General features: G+C 40.0%; 1 protein-coding gene across 2 annotated transcripts; it reads right to left on the reverse strand.

Annotated features, from left to right (window-relative positions):
• Positions 1-7,740: 7,740 nt before the first annotated feature.
• Positions 7,741-21,368, reverse strand: OGFRL1 (opioid growth factor receptor like 1). 2 transcript variants are annotated; one of them, XM_032775989.2, is made up of 7 exons: positions 21,069-21,368; positions 15,653-15,739; positions 15,177-15,255; positions 11,137-11,215; positions 10,973-11,039; positions 10,691-10,836; positions 7,741-9,627 (listed from the first exon to the last, which is right to left on the reverse strand). In XM_032775989.2, the coding sequence occupies exons 1-7, from the start codon at positions 21,333-21,335 to the stop codon at positions 8,862-8,864; spliced, it is 1,491 nt and encodes a 496-aa protein (XP_032631880.1). In that variant the 5' UTR covers positions 21,336-21,368; the 3' UTR covers positions 7,741-8,861. The 2 variants fall into 2 exon arrangements, with proteins under 2 accessions (XP_032631880.1, XP_032631879.1); XM_032775988.2 differs by having other exon boundaries at positions 15,177-15,258.
• Between the last annotated feature and the right edge of the window lie 680 nt (positions 21,369-22,048).

Below are 22,048 nucleotides of genomic sequence, written 5' to 3' on the forward strand. Positions count from 1 at the left end.
TATATAATTCAAATTAAAGTGATGTTGCAGTCTCCGTAAAATGGCACTAGCAGGTACCTGCTAGAAAAAAATCTCAAAGCAACACAGAGATCCCTGTATAACTACGTCAAACAAGTTTCAATTCTAAATGAATCTTCTCTACTCAGCTCTGTGTATAATAAAGGCATTTACTGAGTCTCTAGGGGCAAGGTGCAGGCATTGTGATCTTACAGCACTTCTTTGTCAGGTGCTGCATACAACTACTAAAGTGAGAGCCATGTATCTATCTTCCATTTCAGTTACAACAGAACGGTAAGGAGAGGGAAAAGAGAAAGATGAATGGACAGAGAAACTTCTACTTTCCTCCCTTATATGAGGCAAAGGTGTACAGCTTTGAATAATTAGCAGACAAACAGCTCATCCTGGTGAAAAGGGAGGTGGATAACAAAGACAATTACTTTAATTTATTCTGTACTGGTCCCACAGGTAGGGCTCCTATTAAAGTCAGGGGGAGATCTGTGCACACCGTAGCTAGAAAATCAAGCAATATGTTAAAATGCACCTTGACATGAGCTAACAGTTGTTTCTTAGATTGAATACTAACAGTTATGAAATGGCAATAAGTACCCAAAAAAGTAGTGAAGTTAACACTTCTGAGTGTTGTGCATATATTTACATCCAGCATTCTGCCACTGAGGACAAATTTTAAAAGGAAGAGCCAGTATTAATGATTTTCTATCACATCTTCATTAGTTTATGCTCTTGCTTTTTGGCAGTGGCTCAGGGAAACTTTTCACAGCTGCTTTGATGTCACTGATGGACAGGATTCAGACTGGGACAAAAAAGTGTGGTGGTATTTTACTGAACTATGCCCACAATCCAGAGCAGCTGAAATATCTAGAATATCTGGCTTCAGAGTTTAACATCCCACTGCTAGTAGGAGGTAAAAAAGCTTCAGCTTGGAAAAAAGATGACTAAGGAGGGATATGATAGAGGTCTATAAAATCATGACTGGTTTGGAGAAAGTGTTATTTACTCTTTTTCCTAACACAAGAATGAGGGGTCACCAAATGAAATTAATAGGCAGCAGGTGTAAAACAAACAAAAGGAAGTATTTCTTCACACAACGCATAGTCAACCTGTGGAACTCTTTGCCAGAGGATGTTGTGAAGGCCAAGACTATAACAGGGTTCAAAAAAGAACTAGATAAATCCATGGAGGATAGGTCCATCAATGGCTATTAGCCAAGATGGGCAGGGATGGTGTCCCTAGCCTCTGTTTACCAGAAGGTGGGAATGGGCAACAGGGAATGGATCACTTGATGATTACTTGTTCTGGTCATTCCCTCTGGGGCGCCTAGCATTGGCCACTGTCAGAAAGCAGGATACTGGGCTAGATGGACATTTGGTCTGACCCAGGATGGCCATTCTTATGTAATTGCATTTCTCTGCGTTGAGAGTGAGTCTACAGTTAACAACTATATATTGCTTCAGTTCTCATTCAGAAAGTTATCTTTATCACTTAATTCTATAAAGAAACTGATGGGGCCACCACACTGCCTCTAGAATGTATTACTGAGCACTAGCTCAATCCTACCCCAGGATGATATGCCAACAAAGAAGTAAATTAAAATAACCATGTTAATTTCAAGCATTGTTAGAGATATGGGCTGTGTGTGAAGTATTCTTTCCCCATCAATTTTTCCATCTGGCAAATACCCTCTTCACTGTTTGGAAATAAACATCTGAGAAGAAAGAACTTTGAACTATTTTAAATTACTCAACAAATTGACCAAAATTATGCTCTGATAAATCCATGTAAATCCATTTATGTAAATTCATGACATTGCTGTACAAAATATCAATGCGATATAAATTGAGGAACTGAGCAGAAGTTGGCCAATTCTCTCTAAACTGAATTCTAGCTCAAACTGAAGCTGAATAGAAGATACAATATTCTCCTATTAAGAGTTTTGGAAACATTACTGGTTACTACTATAGGATCAGTATCTAGACGGTGTTATAGTCAATGCCATTTGGTGGTGCCCAATACCTCACAGCACTAGCTCTTTAAGTAGTCAATATTGTACACAGGTTTGAAAATGTAATACCTTCAATAATATACTGCAGCTGGAAGCAGCCTCTGTAGACAGATCCGTTCTAGTGCCACTCCCACTATGACACTAAAAATAACAGTATGGATGTTGCAGAATGGGTGCCAGCTCGGAGTAGCCACCCAAGGTTGGTGCCAGGGGATTGGACGGGTTTGGACTTGGGTGGCTAGCCTAAGCTGCTGGCAATGCTACAGTGTCCATGCTGCTATTTTTAGTGAACTAGCTCCAGTAGAGCTAATGGAAGTCTCTCTACCTGGGCAGGAAGGCTCGCTCCTAGTAGCAATGTAGACATACCTTACATATACCCCCAATCCTGCAACTGGATCTATGGCAGCAGATCCACAGGCCCTGTGCAGAACCTCAATGACTTCAATGGAGTTCTGTACACACGGGATTACCTTGTGATGTTATTATTAAACTGCAATTCTTAAAATGCTTCCAAAAAGAAGTGTTTTCAGAGTACATTTCTTTAATAAAAATATTAAGACTTTTAGAAAAATAAACACTCTGGGCTTAAACTTGTTCTCCTACCAATGGTTTTTTTTGCCATTGACAACAAAAGGAGCAGAACTGCATCACTGAAAAGTGCTTATATAGACACACATTAAATACAGGAGATTATACATACTGAAGCACTTGAATAAATAGTCAGATCTACATAACATTCCAACACATTGCCAAAATAATGCTGCTAAAGTGAAGACGCTTTATTATTATTATTATAGATTTTGGCGGCAGTTATTAAAAATATATTTACCTGAAAGGAAGGAACTCCAAGTATATAATTTTACAAACAATTTAAAATACTGCAATAAGCAACAAAAACTATTGCTTTTTTTGTTTATACATTTTTGGCATAAAACATTGCCATACCATTACAGAATTATAAAATATATATTTATAGTACCTTACAAATCCAGAAACTGGTTACCACTTCTACCACATACATATGGTATTGGTACTAACAACCATGCACAGCATTCTGTAATTTAACACTGCAAAGGAATACAGAGTACAGAGCAGGCCCATACACTAAAAATAACATGTTGCCATTTCATGTTACAAGTAAATTTTTTTTTTTTTTACAATTACTGCACTTTTTCCTGAAATACATTTTAATAACCACACACACAATAAGTCCAAACTTTCCCAGTGCATAAGTACATCCAACCATCTGTCACTGAACTTAAACTTCAGAAAGAGCGAACAACTAGGAAGTTAGTTAAGTCACAGGAAAGGAATAACTAATGACTAGTAAACATGCCCTGAGCAGGTCCCTCCAAAAAAAAGTGCTAAAACCTTATTTACTATGAAGACAGTAAATTTCACATCATTAACTACAGTAGTAAACACATTCAGTATAGTCTAGTTAATGGATATGCTTCCAAATTTATAAGCATGTAAGAATAAAAAGTGCTGAGTTCCCTAGGAAATAAGAAACTATTTAGAACTATTTGCCCATTCTTCTATTCAGCCATTTACAGCAAACACCTTCATGCTTTCTAAAACAAATATGGAAGCAATTACAAGAAGTTAAACCACAGGGATCTCAATTTAATTGATTTCCATATGATTTTGAATTACATTTCTCAGACTGCATCAGATTAGAATTTATTTTCATCAGACGTATCAAGGATAAAGCAGTTTTTTTAAAAAGAGTATATTTGTATCTTTCCCATGTTCTTTGATACTCAGGATTTGAGCTGTACAAGTAACGTATGCGAGAAAAAATGGTTTGTAGGATAATGTGGTGCCCAAGAGAGACTGATCACAGAGAGAGAGGTCTAAATTACACTGCAATGTTGCATTTAGTTAGATGTTAGTAGCTAAGCCAGCCTCATTTTGCAGCAAATCCATCACAAAGTAGTGATACATTATCACAAACTAATGGGCAGATAGAGCACTGGTTTTCATGGTTCAACAGGGGAAGAGAAGGGGTTTTGAGTATCTTATTAGGTTCACAAAGAGGCACAGTGACTTTGCCAATCTGCATCCTGCACAAAATCCTCTCCAATACACAGTGTCCTGACCCAACTCTCTTCTCCAATTGTACCATGATATGTAAGAAGAGGATGAGTTAGTATGGGGCAGAGTGAGGTGGCTATTAATGGGCCTTGTTAGACCATGCTTGACCCTCAATGTCCAGCATTCAGCAGCCAGACTGTGTAAACTAGTTACTTCTGTGCAGCTACATTAGCAACGGGAGATACGTACTAGGACAGCAACCACTATTACCTAAATTGGGGACGACGCTTGTCACATGCTCAGGATTGTATCTTTGCCTTCTGCATTGTCACAACTCTACACCCACTTCCTATTCCTAATTTTTGACCTAAGAGATCTGACATTGGTTTAAACAGTGCCATAGTACCATCACTACTATTCTCTCCAAACATAGATCTTACCTCACTGGGCTTTGTGCGAGGATTAGGCTTTGCCTTTGAGGAATTACTTCTACACCACTAGACAAATAAAATTATTAATTTTGTTCTGAAGATGGAATTTTATTTTTAATACTTCACTCATTAAACACTGTATTTTGAAACAGTTCTGTAATTATTTACTCACCAGAGGCAAGTCATCCTTTTTTGGCTGTCAGGTAAATATCCCTACCGTCATCACCATGATAAGGACAAATGAATATATTTTCCTGGACAGGTAAGTTTTCATTATAATTTATCAAGGTTGTTGTACACTAAAATTAAGGTGACTAACATTCACTTTACCCAGGATATTCTTTTAATGTATTTGTTAGAGTACAGTGGCAGATCCTGGGTTAGTAAATGATATCATAGATCAAAGTGTATAATCCACAAATTGCTTTCCATTTATTTAATGGGGAAAGCTACTGGTAGATTATCTGGTTTACATTAGGAAAGAAGCAAACTTCGCAGTTGTCAATGAAATTAAAAATCATATTTTACATACTTCTGACAAATGTGCACAAGAAAGTTGTGTTTTTCACTTGAACAGAAAAAAGCCTAGTCCATTAAATCTTACTATAATTTATTATTCATTTTCCAGTGGAAAAAATATCCATCCTTTCCTTTGTAAGGAGAATAAAGGATTTTTGTAGCTTCTAAATGGCAACATTGTTAAGTTTTATCAAGTTTTGAATAGGAGATGCTACTGAATTTTTAAAAGTCAGTGTAAAATGGATTTAGGTAAAACTAATTAAAAATGCAAAATTTTTCTGCTTTCATTCCCCCCCCAAATTAAAGTTAAAGTTAGTATGTTGCACACACACAAAACAAGGCCCATGTAATCAGTCTTTTAGAGGCAAACCAGCATTTCCTCTAGCCACATTTATAAATGTATGCATGCTATAATGTAAGTTTACGTGCAGTTTGAAAAAAAATACCCCGAACTCCACTGCATGGATCACTACCAGCATAACCCTCAGTCTCAATAGAAAAAAAGGTTCACAAAATAATTTAGTTAAGCAGATATAAATAAACTTTATTTTATAAGAAACAAGACTCATTTTCCATTTAAATCTATTATAACTCATTTGACTTATCTTAGTGGATCATCCATCAAAACTATATCGCAGATGTAAACTTTCTGTTTACGGTACAGGTATATGCAACTGTACATTATCAGAATTACCCTAGAATAATGATTCAAGCAGGATTATATCTAGGTAACATGAAATATAAATTAATATCATACAAACACCTAGTACATAGGATCCTTGGAACTTTAAGAGTCTGATCCTGAGAGGAACTGAGCAAGCCTAACCCTCAGCGGCTTCAGTGGGGAGTTGCGAGTACTCAGCAGCCTTGAGGATAAGTTTGTTAATTACCAGAAATATCGACACTGTTTTGCTCCTAGACATGTGCACATTTATTGCTGCATTTGTTGTTTACTGGGTAGAAGATTTCATATATTCTGTGTCAAAGGGTTTTCACATATTGAGGCAGGATTAGGCTCAGGGTGGTGGGGAGGTGAGCTGTAACTCCAATTTCAGATACAAAGAGAAGCATATCTGCAGAACTTGTAAAATAAACTACTATACTTGCGCATGTGTACCCAGTAGAAAGTTAGTCACGTTACATACTGGTATGCCCCTTCATATGATATTAGAATAAAATACTGTGGTATAAATCAAATTCCCACCTATGTATACATATAATTCCTAGTTACATTATTAAGAGTTAAACATATCTATTTAATAGAAAATAAACCCCTAAATGAGAAAGATGCTTTAATCTACACATGAGCTGATCAAACTCCCCTTAATACTGGGCAGAAGCAAGTTACTGTACTAAGCACACAAAAAAGTCCCAAACATTTAAGACTAAACAAGTTCAATAACCTGTAAATTTTATGGTGACAGGTTTCAGTGGTAGCCGTGTTAGTCTGTATCAGCAAAAAAACCCGAGGAGTCCTTGTGCCCAAATGAATTTGTTAGTCTCTAAGGTGCCACAAGGACTCCATTTTTTTTGATAAAATTTATGGTTGGTTTGGATTTTGAAATAACTGGTGAATAACTAACTACTTACATTTATGAATACACAATCATTTTCAATAATTTCAACATGAATTGCCCTTTAATCCTGCAAACCAACCAAATCCAAGTGTTAAAAATCATGTATGCAAGTTCTGGCAGGTGCTTTTACAGACTACGGGCTTATGCACACAGAGACTTAATACATGGCAAGCCGTAGTGTGAATGGAAAGCACATATTTGAAACAGCAGAAGTAAAGTCCACTATGGAACTTTTAGTGAATGGCAGCAAGATCCACATGGCAACTTAACACACAGCAGATTTACACCCTGGTCTACGTTACATAGTTAGACTGATGCAAGACAGCTGTACATTGACCTAACTGTAAGTGTCTACACTAAAATGTTACTCCCATAGACATAATTGGCACACTACTTGCAAGAGGGGTAGTGCTTAGGTTGATGTAGTTATGTCGATGCAGCGTCAGTGTAGTGTAGAGTTGCTTACATCGACAGTTGTTGCCTTTCAGAAGCTGTCCCACGATGCCCCACACTGACAGTTAAATGAGTGCAAGTTCTCTTGGCGAGGATGCACGCTGCCGACACAAGGAGCATAGTGTGGACATGCAAAAGCGATTTAATTACTGAGGTGGCTGTACATCAACATAACTTAGGTCAACGTAAGATACGTCTGCACTGCAGAATTAAGTCTCTAAATAGGCAAGCCCTAAGGCCCCGATCTTTCAATGAAATGCAGATGCATGCAGGTGGACCCCTGTATCCACTTCAATCCCCACTGACTTCAAGGAGGCTCCACATTGCAGGACTGGGGCTTGAGCTGAATTATTCTTTAACCACTTCCGAAATATGGGGACAAATTTTGATGTTCTTCCATAGCATATCCATAGACTAAAGCTAGATATTAAAATGCTTCTTTGAGGCAAAAACATCCTTATAAATAGTGGTCTACTGTCACAACATGAAAGAACTGGAATTTTTACAAAAATTGAAACAAGGAATTTTCCTCTGCTTAAGGTGTATTATGTACACCACAACTGTAATATTTACTATTATCACCTACCTTCAGGAAAATTATGACATACCATAATATTTTACATATAATGGCATTTATTAGTTAAATGTTGAAGTGCCCATGTAGGAATTGTTTAAATGGTGAAGTTACAAAACAAAAATTATGGAAACCAGGAATGCTATTAGGCATTAGTTTTTCTGTAGCATGACACTTTGCGGGAAATTAATATCTCATTGCATTTCATCTTTATGAGACCTGACCAAAATGCTCAATCTTAGGTGCTTTTAATTAGGCAGTTAAATATGTATATAAGCACCTAAATTTTTGACTGTTTTTTCAGAGATATTTCTCAGGTTCTCAGCACTTCTGTAAAAATCAGGCCATTTTTATTTTAAGTGTCTAAATATGGATGGATGGTCATTATTGCATGTGCAAGTAGTGTCACAATGACAGAACATATTTCTGCAACTATAAGCTTTTTGGATTCACATCCCCACAATCCTGAGCCCATCAACTGAAAATTCAGAACAAGATTTCTTTTCTGTTTTATACAATAGATGGGAGAAGCAAAACCTGTCACCAGAGGGACACACTGGAGAGAGATTGAAAGAGATCTAAAGCACAGCTCACCCTGCAACTGTGACCAGGACTATACATATTAAGATTTTGTACAGTTTAATCATGAGTTATACTTCTACTTAATTTAGAATGATATTCACAAAATGAAACATTTTGATATCCAGTTCAGAAAGTCTCAGCCAAAGTTGCTCATTTGAGATTAAAGCCTTTGTACCTAATTTTGCCCTTGGATATCATGCGGGACTTCCACTGACCTCAAACACTGGCATGCCTGCACCCTTAAAAGTAATTTGCAGAATACTGAAAAAGGCAATCGATATTGCAGTCTTTTCCTGTAAATCTTAAAACACCAAAATTCTAATATTCTAATTTTTTAAACAACAGATGAACAAACTGATAAGAAATTAATTGCATTCCTTTCTACCTAGACAGCAATCTAAAGGGAATGTACAGAATTTAATCCTATATAGTTGTTTCAATTAGTATACACATATTTTTAAACCATTTTGGATTGTGCCCTTTAAACTGAGTTAAAATAAAATAAAATAAAAAAAAATCAACCCCTGAAAAGCTTAATCTGATGCTTTCATATCCAGCCTGGTCCCATGATCTTCCTTACATTACACTAGATGTGAATATCCAAAATGAAAGAACAATGAATTATTTGTTTCATTCAGTATGAAACATATCTAGTTTTAAATTTGGACTCATGATTTTATCTCATCTTTGTTCTTTATGGTGGATTCCACTGGAGGTTTATCCTGACCTAGGCTGTCTTGCACATCTGCTGATACATTATTTGAACAGTTCTCACTGTCACATGGCTCTGTCTCTGTAACTGTTGGATTTCCACAATCTTGGTTCAGATTTTCCCCATCTTTTCCCTTATCATTTTTGGAATGAGAAATGTTCTCCTTTTTGTCTGACAAACTGAGAGCTTCCTCTGATTTGGAATTTTGACTTTCAGTATCACTGTTCTTTTCACTGTTGCTCTGCTTAGCAGCTTCACAGTTGGTTTCTGTTCCACACTGGTTGTTTTTTTCTCCATTTTTTGTGAGTTCTACCTTTTTTTCTTCAGCTGTTTTGCTAGTGGAGCTGCTAGTTATGGATGTATTCTTGGAATCTCTCCATTTCTTATGTTTAGAAATGTAACTACTGTGAGAAGAAACTGGGGATGTTGGCTTTTTACCTGTTTTGTTTCCCTCCAACTTCTGTTTTCTTGGTGGTCCCCAGATGAAATGCTCTGAAGGTGTGTAATGTTGTTGAGCAAATCGCAGGAGCTGTCTCCTTTCTCTTCGGTCTCTAATGGTATATACAAAATATTCCAAAGCACTTTGCTTAATGTTGGGAATTGTGTCTTCCACAAGAGCTTCATGGAGAATAAATTTTACAAGCGGAGATTTGAAACTCTCATATCCAAGCTCACCAAGACTTTTCAGAATGCGAGTGATTCTTAAGTAGTTGTGTTGGGACCTGCAAGAAAAGATTCACTGAACTAACAGGGACAAGAAATGCTTAAAAATAAATTCTGCTCAAGTGAGAGATAGAGTATAGTCTAGTGGTTATAGGACTAGAGCCAGAAGTCTTGGGTTCCATTATCTGGTTTGCCATGGTGTCACCTTGGGACACGTCATTTAATCTTTCTGTGTTTTATTTTCGCCATCTGTAAAATGCAGCTACTACTACTTAATAGTACCTTCCTCGTAGGACAGTTGGGAGTGAGAACTAATGTTTGTAAAATGCTGGGAGACTCCTGAATGAAGAGCTGTTAAGTATGGAGTCTGATCACTCCTATTTGTTTATTTTAGCAATACACTGACTTAAAACTGTTTGGCTAGCTAGCACTGGAACACCTGAATTGATCTTGTAAAATAAGCAGTGACTGAGACCTTGGCTCTTGTGCAGCCCCTGACTTACTTAGGGCCTGCTGCAAAGTCTACTAAGGTCAATGAGATGACTCAGATAAGTTACTGGATAAATAAAGTACTTGATGATTTTCTCAAAAAAGGTAATTATTTGACCAGATTTATTCATAAGCAACCCTAACCTAAGAAAGTAGTGTCCACCCATAATGTCAGGAGAAAATATTGCAAGAAAACACACTTCAATTTCAAGCTCAGTGGTATTAGAAAAGTAGTATCAAACTAAAAAAAAAAATTGAGATAAATGTTGGCCAAATCCAACTCAGACTTATCTCCCAGATAATCCCTGCTGCAGGGAGCCCTGGGCCCTTTAAAATCAACAGCCGGGGTAGCCAGTCAAGCATGGTGTACTGGTTTACTTTCACCTCTGCCTTGAAAGTACTACAGTCAGTGAATTCATGGCTGTTGGTTAGATTGACAGTACTAAGGAGCAGAGTAATAAGAATGTGTGGAAGAGATACATACATACAGACACAAAACAATCATTGATTCTTGCTTTTTGTCTCTCTCACTTTCCTGGCATTCTTTTGAAAATATGTCCTGCTTTTCTCTAGAAAACAAAGGATAAAAATTCTAAGGCAATTAAATAGCATCTAATGCATGCCATTACTTACTCATTCAAATGTTGAAATCTTTCTTGCCAGTTAGCAGCTCGAGCTACATTTCCTGTTTTATCAATTAGTTTTATTCCAAAAAACTCCAACATCATTTTATAAGCCAACAGGAATCTTCTAATTGCTTCTTTTGTTTTCTTGAATTCCTAATAAAACAAGAAATTCATCTAAAATCCTAAATGGCTCTAAAACAAATACTTTTGCATTGTACACAACAACATGATACAATAACAAACAGTCATTCTTCAATATTAATCTGACAGTAAACTCAATTTACATTACCTCTATTTCATATGCAGTTAATTCTTTAGCATAGAAATTCAAACCTTGTTCTCTAAGTGGAAAAAGCCTGTTTAAAAAAAAAATTGTTTCAGTTTATGGTGAACAAAATAACACTTTTAATCAAATCAATGTTTTAAAATAAAAATAGCTAATAAGTAACCAACCACTGTATATAAGTGTGATTATGTTCCAATTTTTCATAGTCTCCCTTCCATTTATTCAGGACTTCTTCAATGTAAACTCCTGTATAAACAAATTCAGGAAATTATTAGGTAGCAATCAAAAATATCTTTCAAATATATCACAAATGTTTTAGGCCTATATTGTGCTTTGTGCTAAGGACATGCCATTAAATTAAAGAGGAGGATAATTAGCATTGTCCATATTACAGATGTTAATTAATATAGACCAGCTATTCAGCACGCGTAAATTGGCATAGCTCCATTGATTTCAATAGATGCGGATTTATACCAGCTGACAATATGGCACTATAACCTGTGTAAATTATATTGACCATTGTTTACTCAATGGAGTAGATTTCTTATCACATCTAAAACAAGCTATTTATTCTGATGATATTCAGAGTGAAATCTGTAGTCATTACATTAACGCAACTCTGTATATATGAGATCCTAGTCTAGTAGCATATGACATGAATACTAAAAGGAAGTCATTGATTCAAGAATCTCTCTGGTTGCCAGGTGCATTAGGATCTGGGAATTTGTTTCAATTAATTGTGCCTGAAACTCCTGATGCCACTAGTGCTGCCAAGAATTTAAATAGAGTTTCTCAAGTCACACTGGAAAAATTCACAACACTCCAGGAGAATTTCCACTTGTATTAGTCTCATCACATTAATGCATTTGGGTCTTACTGGCAAGTACAAACAGAAACCAACAGTAAGGGACCAAACCAAAATGGAATTTATGAATTATTATTCATCATTCATACCGTGCAGCACTTCAGAGCGAGCTCCACTCACACATTAGCACCCCTTTGTGCTAGATGCTGAACAAAACACCTATGCTGACAAACCTATGACCAGTTATTCAAAGCCTTACATTCTAACTATATAGTGAGATTTTCAAAAGGACCCTGTGCTAACTCTTCTCTGGTTGAAATGAATGGCAGTTTTATCACTGAAATATTGCCAACCCCCAAAGTTCAAAAACCACAATTAAAACTAAAAAACAAACATGAGATTTAAGAAAAAAGATTCTCTCATGTCACAGTGTTGCCAACTCTCCCAAATTTATAGGTCACGCTGATTTTGGCCCCCACTGCAGGGTGTCTACCTGGCTACCTGATGGTGCAAAGCTTCCGGTTTCTCCCCAAACCAAAGTTCTAATTCATTATTTCTGTCTCTGCGTGCCCCAATCCACATCTGCCCATTTCCCAGCCCAGCAACAAATTAAATACAAATACTGTGCCTACATCAGCTTTGCTCCCCACAGACTCCATTATCTGCTCTGGCAGCTCCAAGGGTTCTTCACCCATCTCCCAGGACAGTGGTTCCCAAACTGGGGTTTGAGAACCCCTGGGGGTTCATGAAATGTTCCAGGGAGTTTTCAGAAAAAAATTCCCTAATGGCGGACAGAGCTGTCCCTAGGGACCCCAGGCAGCACAGGCCAGTAGCTCGGAGCCCCTGGACTTCCAAGAGCTAAGAGGATCAAAGCAAGCATATCTATCACACTGAGGAGATTTAAACTTCAAGGCTCCTTATAAGAAACGGAAAGGGAGGTGGATATTTTTTGCTGTTTTTTAAAATTAAATAGGCAGCTAGTATTGCTTTTAAAATTATTATGATGAACAAGTTTAAACTTTGTTGTAACGTGCATTGTTTGTCTGGACTGCTCAAGACCTGAATGCTTGTGTAGGAGGAACTCTTTGAGTTGGCTACTTAAATACCTTCATGCTGTTTCACACCTGATACTCCTTGATGAAACATAGGAGCCTTATCTTATAATAAGCTTGTTCAAAGTGATACAAGCTATGAAAGTGAGATCTTGGAAGAGTGTTGCCATTTTCATTACGTAATAAAAATACTGTAATGATAAATAAGAACATAAGAATGGCTCTACTGGGTCAGACCAAGGGTCCATTTAGCCCAGTATCCTGTCTTCCGACAGCAACCAGTGCCAGGTGCCCCAGAGGGAATGAACAGAACAGGTAACCATCAAGTGATCCATCCCCTTTCATTCATTCCCAGCTTCTGGCAAACAGAGGCCAGGGACACTTAATAATAAATAGCGTGTAATAAGCATGTCATAAAAACAAATTTTATATTTCCAAGATCACTGGTTTTATAATTTATATTCAGGTAAATGAGAAATATTCATTTTTAGGAGGCGGTTTGCGAGACTTGACATTTTAGTGAAAGGGGTTCACAGGTTGTTAAAGTTTGGGAACCACTGTCCTAGGACTTCTTCCTTTTCCCCCAGTCCTGGGAAGAAGAAAGGCTCTTCATCCCTACTCTCCCTGCCCAGGCCTGCCCTGGAGGGGATGCAGAGAGCAGACTGATCCATTCTTCCAAAAGGGCAGAGCAAAGGAGGGAGCAGAGCCACCTTGAGCTGCTAGGATCTTTCTGCTCACTACCTCATCCCTGTGATGGAATGCATCCCTATATTCACACCCTACACATCGTTGTAATAATATTTGTACAAAGTATGACTTGTGAGATAACATCTGAAAACTCAACTTGCTGATCAGTAATACCATGGTAAAATGTGTATAGCAGCATTAGATGTTAAAAGTGCATGTTCAAAACTCACAAAGCACTGAACTGGTCAAACAATCCTGTCTTGAACAAAGAGTGTGTGTTTGCTTTAATTTGCATTTAAGTAACAAACAGAGTTAACATGTAGAAAGGGGAAGGGAGGAAACAAAAGGAAACCTGCATGTGAGAATACACAGGTGAAAAACACCTCAAGAGTCTCCTCTCCTCTCTCCCCCTGTCCATCACACTCTTCGCATTTGAGAAAACAAAAGAAGTAGCTGTTGGATTCTGGGGGAGAGGTTCTGGAAGCATATGGTGAGAAATTTTGCTTAAATCTAATATAGTTTGTTAAGTTTAGCATTAGGAAGTGTTTTATCTTTATTTTTGTAACTATTTCTGACTGTTTTCCCTATACTTATTCTCAATTAAAATTTCTCTCTTTATTGTTAATAAACTTGTTTATTGTTTTATCTAATCCAGTGTGTTTAAGAAGTGTCTGTGTAACTCCATTTAAGGTGGCAAGTTGTACAGTATTCCCTTAAAGGATTAACAGACTCATTATATTTGGACTGTACAGAAGAGGGCTGAGCAGTACAAGACATACATTTCTAGAGAGAAATCTGGAACTGGGAATTTGTTAGTGTCACCCTGAGGTTTAAGCAAGGCTGATGAGAGCCAGGGTGTTACTGACTGGCTGCAGTTACAGAAATACATCTGGGAGCAAACTGCATGCTGGCAAGCTGTTTGTAAGAGTTCCAAGTTGGGAGCTACAACAGTAAGGCACTGCAAGGCACCATACATTGCAGGGCAAGGGTGACACAGCCATCCATACTGGTCTGGATTGCCAGGGTGTGACTGGTATGTCACACTCCCCTTGTGTGAGAATGGCATCACTCTCCTACCCAAAACCACCTCTGATTCCTGAGGGAAGAGCTAAGCCTGCCTCCTGCAGCCCTGGTTGGATGCTCTTCCACAGGACATGGGGGAGTAGGGAAGGTAGCCAGTGAAAGGGGTTTTTCCCATGGGTAGGGCTAGAAATCACCAGGAACACCTCAGATCATTACCATGCTGGCTCTAGTACCAGCCAAAATGATGTTATTCACAGTGATTTAAGAGATTGGCAGCACTGCCACCAAATTCCAGGAAGCAGAGGAAGGCCTATTCTGAGTGACTCTGCAAAAATAAATAAATCACACCCTAAATCTATAACCTTTAGCACCAAACTATGGCTAACTCAGAGCCAGTGTTGTAGTAAGCAGGTGGAGGCAGGGAGCTCTTTTCCTATTATGCTCTCGACCAGTTGGCCCCATAGAGTGGGTGCTTGCACTCCCTATGGACACAACTCAAAATTATACAGAGTCATGCTGGAGTGGGAGATCCTTCCTATTCTCTCTTTGGGACACATCCTTATCAAAGCTCAGAACCAGTACTTGATCCTCAACCCCCTTGATCTGTCAGCCATCTTTGACATACTGTTAGATTACTCACCATCAGGTTTAAAGGGAATTTTATTCTTATAAAATCGGAGATTGCACAAGTCATTTTGATACCGGAGATCTTTAAAGTTCTGCTGAAAAGAAACAAACAAAGCATTATTAGCCTGCAATAAAACTATCAACAGTGGAATGCTGGCATTCAGCTCTTTTAAAAGATTTTAAAACCAAAAAGATAGGCCTTTAAAAATATTAAGTCACTAGGACTACTCACATGCTTAAAATTAAGCATGTGCATAAGAGCTTGCATGATCAGGGCCTTAGATTGTAAGTTTTATAGGTTTGGGAGGAAACAATGGCACATCAGGTCCAGTCGTCTCCCTCTGGCATTTTCTTTTGGCTATTATATCAGAAGTTCTACTCTTTTCATTGCCTCATACTTAATAGGGAAAAATAAGGTCCCTTTTAATGAGTTCTGTTTATTATTGTTCTTTATTTAAAGTGTGTTTTTAAATCACAAAATGCCCTTACTGGATATTGGTGTCGATACTTGTACAAGTCTCTTGCAGCATAAAAGCTCCTCTTTGGTTTCGCTGTCAGCTCAGTTGCATCATCACTCTGAAATATTTAAAGAGTAGTTAACATCCACCTACAGCCAAACTGAACACTGATTTGTATTATTATGTTGTTCGACATTTTAAAATAATTATTTTGCAGAATGGGCTTCAACAATTCTGAATACATAGATCTACAACTGCATAAATTTACTTAAGCTTTCATCAAACAGTATAAATATGTGACAGGAAGGATATTTTTAACACAACAACTTTACTTTAACACATGAACAAAAGCAGGGCTAGTACACATGGTAGATGCTTTTATAACTTCTATAATCTCTTGAATTTGGACCAATAGGTTGGCCAGTGATTTATTTACTGAATGTAAAACTTATCTAGAAATTATTTAAAAAGCGCAAACGCTTATGACAAAATAAGAAGTGGCTGAACATGAAAGCGAAGCATAACTATACCTTTATGTTAGTGAAATCAGACTATTCATAAATCTGTGTCATATCTTACCATGAAAGCATACCTATAGCTACCACTGCATCCTGTGGAAGAAAACTGTTGAATGGCAAAAAAGAATATTTGTAGCACTGTCAAACTATTTTATATAATTCAGTAAACTTGTGTTTAGAGCTGTCAAGGCTGATTCCCCACTCTGGCACTTCGAGTGCAGAAGGTGGGGCCCGCAAGGATTCTAAAAATTAAAACTGGCCATTCTAGGCTGGTATTAAACTCCCAAGGTTACAGCTTTTCTCTGATGTTGACTTGGTAAATGCTGCCACCACCCAAATGCAAACCCCTTTTGGACCCAGGAAAGAGCACTTGGGAATTCCTCCCTGGGGGGTACCCTCAAGCCCTTTCACACACACCCCCTTCCAGGAAAGAGCTAAGAAAGAAAACAAAGGAAATCAGCTGTTGCCATCAGCTAATTAAACATGTGCACAAACCTCTTAAGGCACCAAATATCCAATCCTGTTCTTAAAAAAAGGTAAATTTTATTAAAAACAAAAAGAAAGAAAATAAATTTGGCACTTAGGCTTTTGCTAGATTTTAAAAGAGCAATTCCAAAAATTAAGCACCCAAAATAGCTTTTTGGGGGGTTCACCTTACAGGTTACAAGCAGAGGTAGGCAACCTATGGCACGGCACACAAGCTGATTTTCAGTGGCACTCACACTGCCCTGGTCCTGGCCACTGGTCTGGGGCGGGGGGGAAAGGGGGCTCTACATTTTAATTTAATTTCAAATGAAGCTTCTTAAACATTTTTAAAATCTTATTTAGTTTACATACAACAATAGTTTAGTTATATATTATAGACTTATAGAAAGAGACCTTCTAAAATGTTAAAATGCATTACTTTGGCACGCAAAACCTTAAATTAGAATGAATAAATGAAGACTAGGCACACCACTTCTGAAAGGTTGCTGACCCCTGGGTTACAAACAAACAAAAGCAATCTGAGGTTAGAACAGAGGAGTTCACAAGCCTTACAGAAAATAAAAGAAATAAACCTAATTGGGTCTTTCTAGACATTCCTAATCTATTTACATACTTGGGTAGCTCTAGGTATAATCTGATGATTTCCATACCTGGCAAAAAGTTTTTTACAGCATACTCATAACCCTGACTTGCTCTGTTCCCCTCTCTCCGGAGAACAACCACAGAACATAAAGGGAAAGCTTTTCTCCCAAATTTTAAAAAGTTCTAGCCTTCCCATTGGCTCTTTTGGTTAGGTGCCCACTCCCTTTTCTTTACCTGGAGGACTTTTTAACCCTTTAAAGGTAAAGCAAGCAGCCACCAAGAGGGACTTCATAGCTAACTGACTGGCTGGGTGTCCATAAAAGGAAGCTACTCCTCCCCCACAAGAACGTAAGTTTACGTTCCAGTGAAAAGCATCATTAAACCCCTAAAGCAAAATTGTTCCTGGGGGAAGTGTGGGGGAAGCATTTATGAAAGCTTGTAGCAGATCCCAACTGTTCTGGAATCTATAAGCCTGATTCAGAGCCCAATGAAGTCAATGGAAAGACTCCCATTGGCTTTCAGCAGGTGCTGGATCAAGCTGTATACATTTCACAAAAACCCAACCAAAAGCATTCATGTACTGAGACTTGCTAATTCTGTTATGCATTTTATTTTTCACACCATTTTGTTTTCCACAATACTATAATCAGAGATACTGCTATTTGTTTTAAGATATAGAAATAAAACTCTCTTACAGAAATCAATACACAAACTTTTTTGGGGGGGGGGAAACACATTCTTTTACACCTTATTTGTGGTAGTACAGACAGAGCCTGGGGTTCTCCTGTGAGATCACATCCTCCATCCACTGTACCCCAAACTCCCTGCCATTAATACATTGTTTACAAGATGCTTTGATGACAGACTGGCTCTGACTCCAACTAAAGATAAAACATGCTTACTTGGACAGCAAATACCCTTTGATAATTAAATACCAGGCATTAGCTGCTCCACCATGATACATGAAGCAGAATGACAGTAAATTTTAAAATTGTAGCTCTTACTTCATTTATGTATACCTCAAAAAATAAACACTTCTACAAAGCTAAGAAAAAGCTGGACCTCATTGATGAAGTTCTGACGCCACTGAAATCAATGACTGTTTTGCCATTGACTTAACTGGGTCAGGATTTCATCCTATGTTCCTAAAACGTAGAACTCAGTACATGAAACTCTCAAAATCAGGTCCAGTCAGAAGTCACAAATCTGTGTTGTGTACTACCCAATACTTATACATATCCTCAACCCATTCAACAGAAGGGGTCAGTTTAGAAAAAAAAATAATTTTGGTGTTTCAAAGTTTAAAAAATAATCTTCACTGTGGATGTCACCAAAGACTTAGCGCAGGCTTTCTGATTGAAATTGTAAGCACATTGCAAGGGTTACCGTATATACTCAATCATAAGCCGATGGGCCAGACCAGGCAGCGCGGCTGCAGCATGTTCTAGCGGGCAGGGCAGCCTGCTCCGGTGGTGTAGCCACAGCCTGCTCTGGGGGGCAGGGCCGAGCGGCACAGCTTCAGCCTGCCAGCCCCGGAGCTGCAGCTGCTTCAGAGGCTGCGGGGGAGTAGCATGGCCAGAAGTGGAGAGACTCTGCCCCTGCCTCTTCCCTTCTGGCTGTGCTGCCTCTCCTTGCCCCCTCTGTTGGGGGGAGGGGCTATGTCCCACCTCTCCCTCTCTATATCCAGTCATAAGCTGACCACCTTCTCTGGTGCTTCCCTTTTTTACTAAAAATATGCAACTTATGAATGAGTATATATGGTAGTTATCTCACTTTATGGCTTAGGAAGATCTGCTGCTATAGTAAATCTGAAAAAACAAATTGACTTGTCTTGGACATTGAAGTGTAAGAATGCTTACCATAAGACGACACTTGCAAGTTGTGCAATATATGTGTGTTTGGACTGATCTTATGTTGTTAGTTTTTCTAGTGCCATCTATGATACACAACATTTAATTCTAATTGTCTCAAACATGAGACAATATTCAGTTTAGATTCCTAGGCACTGGTTCTACCCTCAGTTACATGGGATGCATGTGCACCTCCTATTAATGTCAATGGGAGCTGCACATGAGTAATTGAGGGTCATACTGGGCCTTTAGGTTTTATTTACATAAGCCTTTTTTTTCCTTCAAAATTTCCACCACTTCTGCCACCAGTTCTGCTACTCTGGGGGTAACAGTGGTAGGAATGATGTTATACATAGCACCTAGCGGCTAGCCCTGCTCAGAATCGGTATATGTGTTATGGCAACTAAAATAGTGGCAGCTGCTGATACGCTGGCACCCAAGCGCAGTCAATTATTTTTTGGCAAGGTCCAAATTTCTTGGGCAAGATCTAGTCAAGGTTCATATTCTGGAGAAAATAATAAAAAAATAACAATAATGATAATAGTAGTAAATACATAGATTTTTGGGGTCCATTCAAAAACATCTGGCGGTCTGGATCTGGCCCCATGTCCGCCTATTGATTGGGTGCCAGCAGGGATAATCTACACAAAGGCTCCCACTGTCACTACTCTTCGTAGAACACTACAGATGCTAGCAATGGTGGTAACTGTAAGGGAAATTTCCTACTATAGATAAAATCTTAGCATAGAAACAAACATGGAAGCCTCAGAGACATCAAGACCACATCAATATACTAGTCTTATATCTCTTAATAAGCTGCTCCTGCCTAGTTTGACAGCTACTCTACTAAAATACCAATTCTCAACCTTTTCAGCAACTGTACTAGTTCAGCAGACACTGATCCCAATGTCTGGTAAGGTGCTGAACTCTGTGTTACGGATGGCTGAGCACTTTCAAACCCCACTAAAGTCACTCAGCCTGTTGTAGGTTCAGGATCACAATACCTTGGTTATACCAACCAGTGCAAATCACTTTCTATCCTTTTGTGCACAATTTGTGGACCCTGAGCTGTCCCAAACCTCAGACAGGTGCAATCATGAGAGAGCAGCAAAGATACCACTGCAACTAACTTACAGATGAATGGGAAATAGGTAGCAAAGCAATGTGACCTTGCACTGAGGATCATTATTAAAAGTGGAGCATAAAACTCCAATCACAGGTGCCAGAAAGTACTAGAAGTAACACTTTAATTATTGTACTTGGCATGTTTCATCTCGAAGGACTCTACACATATTAACTAACTTTCCCTCTCAAGAGAGATTAAGTCTTCATAGAGAGGTGAAATTAAAAGACCTGCCATAGGCCACACCAAGGTGTCAATATCAGAGCCAAGATTAGACCTCCTGAGTTCCTGGCTTCCCAGTCCTTTGCTCTATCCACACATTCCCCATGGTTGGTAACCATTGCATTAGATTACTAAGAGGATAGCAAAACAATCTTGGTCTCAAACAGCCCTTGAGGCCAGAAGAAATAAGCTGTGAAGCAAATTGTGCAATAGGGGAAATACATAAAAAAAATCCCCACAGCCCAACACACTTCCTCCTTTTTCAGCCTAATACAGAACACACGTCACCAAGAGGAAAACAAGCAACCCGGCAGCAGCAGGCGGCACACACAGAAAGCAGCAAAGTCCCCAAGCGAGGTCTGCCTCCCCTTGCTCGGAGGTGCCACTCAGCCCCCTCCCGCCTTTTGTGCCGCTTTATTCCAAGGCAAAGATCCAGCCCAAATTACTCCTCCAACACAGCGTGCGGACGGGTACCGAGAAAGCGAAGCAAAGCCTCAGCGCCCCCACCCTGCTGCAGCCATGGGACACTCATGACCGTAGAGACCTCCCACCGCCCTGGCTGGGGGCTGGGAGAAAACACCAGCCGCCGAGTGCAGGGCTGTCGGAGAACGGGGGTCTCTGCCTGGCTCCTAGCCAGCCTGCAGAAGTTGGCGGTGTCAGGGGTACCTGCTCAGGGCCGGGGGCTGCTGCTGCTGCTTCTCGGCCCCCTTCCACCTCTTCCCCTTCCTGCTGGGTCTCCTCGGGCCGGGCGCTTGCGGCAGGGAGCCGGGCCGGCGGCTCCGGGGCTGGATCATCCCCGCCGAGCGCCTCCTGCTGCTGCTGGTCCCCGCCTGGGTCCTGCAGCTCGGGCTCGGAGTCCGTCTCCCAGGTGGAGTCGCAGTCCTCCACCGTGGCGGGCTCCTTGACGCTGACCCCGCTCAGCAGGCTGCCCATCGGGGACAGGGAGGCGCGATGGCAGCCCCCGAGCCGAGCGCCTTCGCCTCCTCCGGGAGGACGCGGAGAGCCGGGGGGGGGCCGCAGGCGGGCTAGAGCTGCAGCTGCTGCGGCTGGGGCATGTCGGTGCGGAGAGGCCGCAGGCGGGGAGGAGGCGGGAGCCCAGGCAGGAGGCGAGCGAGAGCAAGGCAAAGGCGGTAGCCGGGGCTGCCTGCGCCTCAGCCGGTCCCCAGCCTAGAGACACACACACGGGGAGGAGCCGGAGGCTTCGGGATTTCCACAGCAAGCGCTTGAGCACGCCCCTCCCCCCGGCTCCTGCATGAATGAGACACATGGGGCACGGGCTCGCTTAGGCGCCCTCGTGGGCTCGCCTGCACTAGCCGGTTAGCACGAGGTAGAGCTCTAGCCCCCTCCTCCAACGTGTAGGGCTACACTGCAGCTACAGGTGTAATTTCCAGCTTGTGTAGACATAGCCGTGCTAGTGGCACAGAGGGTGGCTCCGTCCAAGATCCTAGGGGTACTACTAGGGCAGCTAGCTCATACCTCCGGCCCTCCCCCCCAGGGCTACACTTCTGTTTTTATGGGGCTCAATCAAAGCTAGGCCATGTACTTCTACCTGAGCTGGCAATGACATCTCCAGCATCAGCATAGACATATCCCATGTGAGGTAGCAGTAGTGATACACTTTGGCTTGCACAGAAGGGGTTGGGGTG

Source organism: Chelonoidis abingdonii, chromosome 3 (genome assembly GCF_003597395.2).
Source record: "Chelonoidis abingdonii isolate Lonesome George chromosome 3, CheloAbing_2.0, whole genome shotgun sequence".
In the NCBI taxonomy this organism is placed as follows: Eukaryota; Metazoa; Chordata; order Testudines; family Testudinidae; genus Chelonoidis; species Chelonoidis abingdonii.